The 10,972-nt window shown below is 43.7% G+C and overlaps 1 protein-coding gene across 5 annotated transcripts in view; it reads left to right on the top strand.

Annotated features, from left to right (window-relative positions):
- The first annotated feature begins 780 nt into the window (after nucleotides 1-780).
- The window catches only part of SPIDR (scaffold protein involved in DNA repair), a 471,127-nt gene continuing 460,935 nt past the window's right edge, over nucleotides 781-10,972 (top strand). For 3 of the 5 annotated variants that reach the window (XM_030937325.1, XM_030937326.1, XM_030937330.1), the window contains exon 1: nucleotides 787-851. In XM_030937325.1, the coding sequence (XP_030793185.1) occupies nucleotides 819-851 (33 nt within the window). In that variant the 5' untranslated portion in view covers nucleotides 787-818. Of the gene's footprint in view, nucleotides 852-1,110; nucleotides 1,203-10,972 lie in introns of those variants that run through there. The other 2 variants (XM_030937328.1, XM_030937329.1) reach the window with 2 other exon arrangements.

The raw sequence follows: 10,972 nt of genomic DNA, 5'->3' as shown, positions 1-10,972 counted from the left end.
TAGCTTTCTCCATGGGAGGCGCCTTCTTCACAGTCCTGGGACCCAGTCAAACTCGTGGCCTTCCCCGGCTTCTGCTGGGTCGACTGTGGTCGACGCCGCATGGTCTCAGACCCACTTCTCTCACGCCCTGAGGAGCGGCGGGCCCCGCAGAGCCCCTGTGCGCCCGGGCGAACGTGGCAGGAACGCAATCTCCCGCCCCCTCAGACTCTGGCACCCCGTAGCCTTTCCTCAGGCTCCACCAGTTCTCCTGTTGATGTGATGACCGACATGCAGTCCGGGCTCTGGACACTTAGACTTTAGTCCTTACCCCCGGCCCCCAAACATGGGGAAACCACACCCTCTCTGCTCCAGTCACCAGCAGACACTCCCATTCCTTAAGTATCCATTATTGCATGTGTAGCCTACTTCTGGTTTTCATTTTTATTTAAGGTCAGTTGTTGCCTGACAACACAAACGAAAGTAACTGAATTCGAAAGACAACACTTGGAGGCGGCCCCCACTCCAGGCGCCAGCCCAGCAGCTCTCCCGAACTCCCCAGAAACTCGCGGGCGAGCAACGCCACAGCCCAGAGCGCACCCCGTAGACCCCACCGGCCCCGGGGAAGGAAGCTCTACCCTCCGCCCTGCACTCCTTCCGGGCTCTGGGCCCAACCAGGCAGTCCCGGAGGCCCTGGGGCTCTGGGGCCCGGAGAAGCCCTGCCCCCCGCCGAAGCCCCGCCCTGCGCCCGAGCGCCCGCCAATGGCAGCGCGCGGTGCGGCGCGCCAAGGTGAGGCGGCGGCGCGCTGAGGGGGCGGTACGCTCAGGCTGCTCTCCCGGAGATGCCCCGCGGCTGGCGCGCTGGAGCTTCCAAGGTAGGCTCTGGGTTGGGAGTGGGTGCCGCGCCGTTTCCCGCGTTGCGGGCAAGCGGCGGGCCAGCGCGGGGCAGGCCCAGGGCTGCTGGGGTGAGAGAGCGTGGGCGTTGCGGGTAGAGGGCTAGGTGGTGGCGGGTCCCGTCTGCGCGCGTGGAGCGAGCCCGCGCAGCGGGGTGCCGCCCCCAGGTCCCGGTCTGGTCCTGGCGTGCGGGCGGGGCCCTCAGCGGCAGTACGGAAGGGGAGGGGTGGGGCCGCCGAGGGACGCAGCGGGCGGGAGCGTGTGTCCGCTGCGGAGATACTTGGCTTTACTTTTGTCTCTTTTTGATTCTGGTGTAATGCATCAAACAGCAGGTAATCCTGGCGTGGCTTTGTCAGTCTTCCCGGATAATCCCCTGTCAACTCTGCCTTTCTTCCTGCAGCACTGGGAGGGGACTGTGCGGCTGACCGCCCAGTTCTTGGACACCGCGCTGCCTCGGGGTCCAGAACGGGAGCGGGTGCCTAGGAATCGTTGGGTGAATGGTGTTTAATTGCACCTGTATCCGCGAGTGCATCCTTTTTTGTTCTGCTAATTGTGCTTGTTCTGGCACGTGTCCTTTGTCGTTTTAAAGTTCCTTCTAACTTCCTTGCTTTCAAATACGTTTGTCTCATAGTAAAACAGTTTTTAAAAAACAAACACAGGACCTCCTTTCTTGACTCTTCCCTTTACTCGAAAACTTCTGAAAAAAAAATAGTCCACATATACTGGTTCAACTTCTTTACCACTACCATGCTTTCTGGCTTCTCAAATACCATTTATTATCAGCCCACACCATCAATTTTGTGACTGGCTTTAGGGAATAAAGAAATTCATTTCAGGCACCTCTGTTTGATTATAAGATACAGCCTGATTTCAGAAGTATTAATGTATGAAAAGAAATCAAGGAAATACATAGATTTGCTAAATCCAGTGTAAGTTATTTACTTGGTCATTGGAGCATTTGACACATTGACCACTTGCTTTTATTTCTTTTGGAACATCCCTGATGTTGCTACCCTGATTGTCTTCCTGTCTTGCAACAGCTTATTTTCTTCTCTTTACTGTGTTCGTGCCATGTTCTAATTTTTGACCTTGTGCTGCTTCTCATTTTCCACATTTGCTTTGGGCAATATCATACATTGAAGTTAATTGTCACTGCTGTATAGATGACTTTCAGATCTGTATTAGATCTTTCCCTAGAGCTCAAACTTAGTGCATCACAAAATCGTCATCTCACCCTTAGTCCTCCAGGCCCTAACAGTTTCTCTTGACTTAGAAATCTTAGTAGTTTTGAATTGACGTTTATTTCTGGTCTCTTCATCTTGTCGTTTTTCAAGACTCTTATCAAATTTTTTTAGTAGTTGTACAGTTGTCTATTGTGTAATACGTTGCTGAAAACTGAAGCAGTTCATAGCAAATATTTATTATAGAGTTCTGAGAGTCAGGAATCTGAGAACGGCTCAACTATGTGGTTGTAGTTCAGGATCTCCCACAAGGCTGCAGTCAAATAAAGGGTCATTGGAGCTGGAGAATCCAGTTCCAAGCTCACTCACATGGTTGTTTCTTGATAGCTCCATAGGGCAGCTTACAACAGGGTCCTGGCTTTCCCAAGAGCAAGAGAGAGAGCAACAAGATATTGGCCCCCGTGTCTTTTATAGACTACTCTCAGAAGTGACATCCCATCTGCTGTCTATTCATTACATGGACCAACCTGGTACAATGTATGAGGAGACTATAGAGGATCCCCAGGAGCTGGGGATCACAGGGCCCACCTTGGAGGCTGGCTTCCACAGTATTTCCCAGGAATTTATTTTTTGTTTTTGTCTCCCGCGGTCAGTCTCAAAGTACTTTAATGGTTGGAGTGTTGCTGTGTGATGCCAGCTAGCATGCTCCCATTCCATCTTCAGAGGTGACTTTCCCTTAGGCACTACTTTGATTATATTGTTAGTCCTCTACCTAAATCTCGTTTTACTTATTGGCTACATCATAATTTATTGCAGACTTATCCTGTGTTTAGTGCTTTATATGTATTAACCAATTTATTTGAACAGTCCTGTGAGGTAGATACCATTAGTCTTGTTTTATGGATGAGGTAACTGTGGCTCAGCAGAGAGGCTAATTTGCCTAAGGTCACAGAGCAGTTAAGGGAAGAAGCTAGGATTTATATTCAGCTAGTCTGCCCCAGACCTTGCTTTTGTTCAGGCTCTCAGCCTGTTTTTCACAGCCTCCATAATGTATCTGTGTCTTATTTCTTAACTTTACAGCTTTGTTCATTATTTATCTTATAGATGAAATGGACTACTGCTGTCACTGGACTTTCTTGCCCCTTAGTGGTAATTGCATATGTTCTTGGTTTGGAATAATGCCAGTTCTCCCATTTCTGCTGATTGAGAATTTTTTTTTTTTTTTTTTGGGTTGGGGGGATGCAGTCTTGCTGTGTCACCCAGGCTGGAGTACAGTGGCGCAATCTCAGCTCACTGCAAGCTCCACCTCCCAGGTTCATGCCATTCTTTTGCCTTAGCCTCCCTCCCAGGTAGCTGGGACTATAGGCACCCGCCACCACACCCAGCTAATTTTTTAAAGTTTTTATTAGAGACGGGGTTTCACCGTGTTAGCCTGGATGATCTTGATCGCCTGACGTCGTGATCTGCCTGCCTCAGCCCCCCAAAGTGCTAGGATTACAGGTGTGAGCTACCGCTTCGGGCCATGAAATCTTTATCATCCATTGAGGCCCACTCCAAATCCCACCTTCCCCCAAATTATCCCAGCTGTAAATGAACTTTTTTCTGTATTTTCTTGGTTTGGAATAATGCCAATTCTCCCATTTCTGCTGATTGGAATCTTAATCATCCACTGAGGCCCACCCCAAATTTCGCCTCCCAAATTATCCCAGCTGTAAATGAACTTTCTTCTGTAGTCTGTGGAATTTTATGTAAGTAACTCTTATTACTCCGTGTCTTACATTTAGGTTTATTTGTGTCTACACCTTTATTCGCTTACAGTCTAGACATTTAAGATTAGGGACTATTTCTTCAGCCTATATTCCCCAGAGTACCTGTCATATCCCTTGTACATACTAGATACCTAATAAACATCTGATTAATTTATGAAAGGGCAACTAGTTTAGAAGATTTGCAAGTATTCTAGGTGTGAAGAAACATGAGGAAATACCCTAGTCTGAAGACTTGGGTATCAGCCTCAACGATACAGCTGAATGATTTTGCAATTTTGGACAAGCCACACAGATATATCAGGACTCTTAAGATGAAAGGTGATGTGGTCATGGACTAAAGTGGTGGAATTAGGAATAGAATGGAAAGGACTGAGTTGATAGACTACAAACAGAAGGTGAGATTTAGGCAACTGTGATTGAAAGAGGAAGAGGAGGGAACCCATGATGATTCAGGAAGTTGAACCTGTGAGAAGTGGGAAAGTCGTTTGCCACTTAACTGATGTTAGGATATATAGATATGTGGTATTTAAGACTCAAGGAGATTAAGGCAGTCAGTTGCTCAAAGGCTGGGGTATCTTAGTTCTTTCCTCACTCCCCTCCATGGGTTTCTCCTGCTCTAGCCCCTCACTATCCCTTAACATGCTGTGATTCTTCCCTTTATGCCTTGTGTTCTCCCTTACCTTATGAAGTAGCCAAGGGCGACCACATATACTCCTGTTCTTGGGCAGCAGCTTACCTTTTGAGATTTTCTTTTTTTGAGACAGAGTCTTGCTCAGCCACCCAGGCTGGAGTGCAGTGGCCCGATCTTGGCTCACTGCAACCACCGTCTCCTGGGTTCAAGTCATTCTCCTGTCTCAGCCTCCTGAGTAGCTGGGATTACAGGCACCTGCCATCATGCCCGGCTAACTTTTTTTGTACTTTAGAAGAGATGGAGTTTCACCATGTTGATCAGGCTGGTCTTGAACTCCTGACTTCAGGTAATCCACCCGCCTCGGCCTCCCACAGTGCTAGGATTACAGGTGTGAGCCACTGTGCCCACCTGGCGCCTTTTGATATTTTCTGTTCCTCCCCAGCTGTAATACTCTCACAGCTCCTTTTACCTCATTGGGCTGAATTAGAGCTTCTGGCTCCTCCTCGCCCCGCCTTCTGCTCACTCTTTTCCACTGAAAGAAAAACTGTATCTCAGCAAGACCTTGAAAGAGAGAAATAAAGGAAGAGTACATCTTCCTGATGACACCTTCTTTCTCTAACTGTTTGGGTCCCTCTCATCACTGAAACTTCTTTTCTTTCTTTTTTTTATTTTTATTTTTTATTTTTTGAGACAGGGTCTCACTCTGTCACCTAAGCTGGAGTGCAGTGGTGTGATGTGGCTCTTTGCACCCTCGACCTCTCAGGCTTAAGCGATCCTCCCACCTCAGCCTCCCCAGTAGCTGGAACTACAGGGGTGCACCACAACACCCAGCTTGTTTTTAAATTTTTTTGGAGATGAGTCTTGCCATATTATCCAGATTAGTCTTGAACTCCTGGCCTCAAGCAATCCTCCCTGCCTTAGCCTTCCAAAGTGCTGGGATTACAGGCATGAGCCATGGCACCCAGCCAATTTATTTTATTTCTGGTGCTTCTTGCACTAGGGCAAGCAGATGGTAGGTATTGATTAAATACAATGTACACATGAGCTTGAAGAGTACTCAAGACTGCAGGTTGAAAAGTGTTTTCTTTGTCAAGAAAGGGCAACATTTTGCCTCTTTGAAGTAGGAAAGAAGAAGCCAGTGGGGAGAGTCAGGACCTTTTAGTATCTTAGAAGGATTGGATTCCATTACAGAGTAGAGTTACTTTCAGAGAATAGTAACTTTTCCCCCGGAGACTGTAGGGAAGAAGGAGAGCTCAGTAGATGGGAAGTTAGCTGATTTTTACGATGGCTAATTTTTTTTTCCTGGGGAAGATGTGACAACATGAGCTATGAGGCTGATATGGAGATGTCAAGAGAAGTGTGGGTATGCAACTCACATGTATGTGTGAGATTCTGTGTAGGTGTGTGTGTGTGTGAATGAATGGAGGACTAGGGAATATATAAGTGTTCAACAGTGGCCAAGGACATGTAATAAGAATAACTGGAGGGAGCTGCTATCATTTTTGGACTTTTTTCCAGTGGCGCCATGGGTTGGTGATTGGTAACCCCATGGGTTGGTAAAAGGGTAGGGGTCTTAATGCTTGAAAGGCAGCACTGAAGAAGTAGGCCATAGAGTGCAGAATGGCACGGGAACGTCATGATTGGGAGGGAGTGACTCTGATAATGTGAGTAGGACTGAAAAGTCCCAGTGAATTTTCAGATACTTAGAGCCCAGTCAGAAACTCGCTTGTGGTGCCTATGTGTGGGAAGTGCTTGTATAGTTGTTGATAGACACTTTTATTAACGTGAGATAATATATTTAGTTTTGGACATAGACATACATGGGAGAAAATCTTGACACATTGCTTCCTAGCTCTCTGAATAGGGCAGTATACCTAACATTGAGTTGTCTTTTCTTTATAAAATGGGGTTAATACCTGTATTGCTGGGTTGATGTGAGGATTAAGTGATGTGAATGCATGGAATGATATACTGAGCATATAAGCACTCAATAAATGTTGGTGATAATGAAAGCAATTAATAATGAAACACCATGATAATTAAAGAAATCATATGAGGACAAAGATAGTATACATCCTCTACTACTTTGTCTCTAGATTTCCCTGGAATTGCTGTCTTTCAGCTTGTTGAACAAGAAATAGGAAAAAGGCTCATTTTCAAGTTTTTCATTGATGGCAGGAAATTCTCATAGTTGTCTTGGTAGAAGTACCTCATGGTTCCAGTTTAGGGCCTTGATAATCTCATTGAATGATTTACTGCTGGCTCTACATCTCAGAATTAGACTACTTAGTATTGACATCTCAGTTGTCTTGTTTTTTTTTTTTTTGGAGATGGTCTTCCTCTGTCACCCAGGCTGTGGGGCACAGGGGCACAGGGGCGCGATCATGACTCACTGCAGTCTTGAGCTCCTGGGCTGAAGGGATCCTCCCATTTTGGCCTCCCGAGTAGCTGGGACCACAGGCCATGCCACTGTGCCTGGCTAATATTTAAGTTTCTTTTGTAGAGATAGGGTCTTGCTGTGTTGCTGAGGCTGGTTTTGAATCCCTGGCCTCAAGCCATTCTTTCTCCTTGGCCTCCCAAAGTGCTGGGATTACAGCGGGAACCCCTGTGCCTGGCCTAGAGGTTGTCTTATTCCTCAAACCAAAGGGAAGGAGAGCTTTATATTGAAAACTTTCTATATGTTAAGCACTTTGCATAGAGTACCTTACTTAAGGGAAAACATGTTTTCTTTTTAGTCAAAATAATACATGTTTATAGGTAAGTTAAAATACTACAAAAAAGTTTATTGTAAAACCCAGCGGTCCCTTGCACATCTCATTCCATTTGTTTTAATTGAGATAATTGTAAATTCACAGACAGTTGTGAGTAATATGGAGAATAATTGTTTTATAAACTAATTCTGGAGGCTGGGCCTTGCTAGATCAAAGTGTTGACAGATTTCATGTCTGGTGAGGGCCTGCTTTCTGGTTAATAGACAGCCGTATTCTCACCATGTCTTTATATGGTGGAAGAGGTAAAGGAGCTCTCCAAGGTCTCTTTTATAAGGACATCAATCCCATAACTTCTAATCACCCAGCAAAGGCCCCAGCTCCTAATACGATCACCTCAGGGGTTAGGATTTCAACAAATATATTTTGGGGAGGCATAAACATCAGGCCATAGCAATTCTGTGCAGTTTTATCACATGTAGGTTCTGTAGGTTTGTGTATCCACCACCACAGTCAAGTTACTGTCCATCAGCACAAGGATCTCTTTTATAATCACAGTCACTCACTTCCAGTAACTCCCTCCCCTAATTACTAGAAAAAAATTTGTCATTTAAAGCATGTTACATAAATGGAATCACGTAGTATGTAACCTTTTGAGGTTGTTGTTGTTTTTTTTCTTTTGAGATGGAGTTTTACTCTTGTTGCCCCAGCTGGAGTGCAATGGCATGATCTCGGCTCACTGTAACCTATGCTCCCTGGGGTCAAGTGATTCTCCTGCCTCAGCCTCCCGAGTAGCTGGGATTACAGGCATGCATTACCACACCTGGCTAATTTTGTATTTTTAGTAGAGATGGGGTTTCACCATGTTGGTCAGGTTGGTCTCAAACTCCTGACCTCAGGTGATCTGCCCGCCTCGGCCTCCCAAAGTGCTGGTTGAGCCACCATGCCTGGTCTGAGGTTTTTTTTTTAAATACAATATCAAACTCTCATGATTTGTCCAAGTTGTTGTGAATATCAGTAGTTTCTTTTTGTTTTGTTTTTGTTTGTTTTTTTGAGTTGGAGTCTCGCTCTCTTGCCCAGGCTGGAGTGCAATAGCGCAATTTCACCTCACTGCAACTTTCTGCCTCCCCAGTTCAAATGATTCTGCTGCCTCAGCCTTCTGAGTAGATGATACTACAGGCACCCGCTGCCATGCCCGGCTAATTTTTTGTATTTTAGTAGAGACACGGTTTCACCTTGTTGCCCAGGCTGGTCTTGAACTCCTGAGCTCAGGCAATGCAATCCACCTGCCTCGGCCTCCCAAAGTGCTAGGATTACAGGCGTGAGTCACCGTGCCCAGCCAGTAGTTTCTTTCTTTTAATTGCTGAATAGTGTTCCATATAATGGACATACCAGAGTTTGGATTAACATTTATTATTGAAGGACCTCTAGACTGTTTTCAGATTTTGGTTATTGCACATAAAACTGCTATAAACATTTGTGTACAAGTTTTTGTGTGAATGTAAGTTTTCATTTCTCTGAGATAAATGCCTAAGTGTGTAATTACCAGAACCTATGGTAATTTGATGTTTAACTCTATAAGAAAGTGACAAACTTTTCGAAAGTGGTTGTATCTGTATAATTTTACAGTCTCATTGGCAATGTTGTTACTCAGTTTTATAGATAATAAAATCCACCTTTTTAAAGTGGAAAATCCAGTGGTTTCTAGTATATTTACAGAGTTGTACAAACATTCCTAATTGTAGAATATTTTCATGACCCCAAAAAGAAACCCCATAGTTATTACTAGTCACTCTCCATTCTCTCTTCCCTCATCCATTGGCAACCACTAAGCTACTTTCGGTGTGTATGGATTTGCCTATTCTGGACATTTCACATAAAGTGTGGTCATTTTGTGACTGGCTTCTTTCATTAAGCGTAATGTTTTCCAGGTTTATACATGTTGTTGCATGTATCAGTACTTCATTCCTATTTATTTTGAATAAATTTTTCATTGCATGGACATACTGCATTTTAAAAATCCATTTATTAGTTGATAGACGTTTGGATTATTTCCTCTTTTGGGCTGTTAAGAATAATGTTGCTTTGAACATCTTTTTTTTTAAATTTAGATGAAGTCTCACTATATTGCCCAGGCTGTTCTCAAACTCCTGGGCTCAAGAGATCCTCCCATCTCAGCTTCCCAAGGTGTTGGGATTACAGCCGTGAGCCACCATGCCTGGCCTGCGTTGAACATTTGTGTATGTGTTTTTATGTAGACCTAAGTTTTTTTTCTCTAGCAGTGGAATTTTTGGGTCACATAATAACTGTATGTTTACATTTTGGATAACTTAAAATTTTCCAAAGTGGTTGCACCTTTTACAGTCTCAACAGCAAGGAATGAATATTCTAATTTTGCCACATTCTTGCTAACACTTGCCATTGCCTTAATGGTTGTGAAGTGTTACCTCACTGTGGTTTGGTTTGCAGTTCTCTAATGAGGTTGAGTATCTTTTCGTGTGCTTATTGGGCATTTCTGTATCTTCTTGAAGAAATGTTTATTCAGCGTATTTGGCTGCATTTTCATTGGGTTATTTGCCATTTTATTGTTTAATCATGAGTTCTTTAAAATTCTGTATACTGTTCCCCTATAAGATGCATGATTTGCAGATATTTTCTCCCATTCTTTGGGTTTGCTTTTCATTCTCTTATTGAAGTACAAATGTTTTGAATAATTTTGATGAGGTCCAATTTGTTTTTTCTTTTGTTGCTTGTGCTTTTTGGTGTCATGTCTAATAAATCATTGCCTAAACCAAGGTCACAAAGATTTATTCCTATGTTTTCTTCCAAGGGTTATAGTTTTAGCTCTTACATTTAGGTCTGTGATTCATTCAGAGTTAATTTTTCTACACACTGAGATAGGGATACAACTTCATTCTTTTGGATGTGGATACCCAGTTGTCTCAACACTCTTTGTTGAAAAAATTGTTCTTTGTCCTTGAATTGTCTTGGCACTTTTTTGTTTTAATTGAAAATCAGTTGACCATAAAAGTAAAGGTTTGTTTCTGGCTTATGAATTGTATTCCACTGATCTCCATGACTCCCTTTATTTTAGTACCATCCTGTTTTAATTACTGTAACTTGGCAGTGTCGAAATTAGAAGTGTGAGTTTCTGACTTGTTTTCTGTTTTGAGATTTTTTAAACTGTTTTGGGTTTGTTGCATTCCCATATGAATAATAGCAGCTTGTCAGTTTCTGCAGAAAGCCATCTGGGATTTTGATTGGGTTGAATATATAGACAAATTGGAGAATATTATCATCTTACCAATATTATTTCCTGTGAGCATGGGTTGTCTTTTTCATTTATTTAGATCTTCTTTAATTTCTAGCTATGTTTTACAGTTTTCAGTGAAAAAGTCCTGTACTTCTTTGGTTAAATTTATTCCTAGGAGTTTTATTCTTTTTGATGCTATTTTGAATGCAGTTCTACTGGCACATGCTACTGCGCCTGGCTAATACTTTTTGTTAATTTTTTGGTAGAGATGGAGTCTCACTGTGTTGCCCAGGCTGGTTTCACATTCCTGGGCTCAAGAGATGCTCCTGTTTTGGCCTCCCAAAGCTCTGGGATTATAGGCATGAGCCAACCGCACCCAGCTCAATTGGTTTTTTAAAATATTGAGATTGTATCCTGCAACTTTGCTGAACTCATTTATTGGTTCTAATAGTTGTTTGGGTTTTCTGGGGTGTGGATTCCTTAGTATTTCCTATGTACAAGATCATGCAGCTAGGCATGGTGGCTCACACCAGTAATCCCAGCACTTTGGGAGGCTGAGG

Source organism: Rhinopithecus roxellana, chromosome 9, assembly GCF_007565055.1.
Source record: "Rhinopithecus roxellana isolate Shanxi Qingling chromosome 9, ASM756505v1, whole genome shotgun sequence".
Lineage (NCBI taxonomy): Eukaryota > Metazoa > Chordata > Mammalia > Primates > Cercopithecidae > Rhinopithecus > Rhinopithecus roxellana.
Note: the sequence above shows the minus strand (reverse complement) of the source record. Positions and strands in the feature narration are given on the sequence as shown.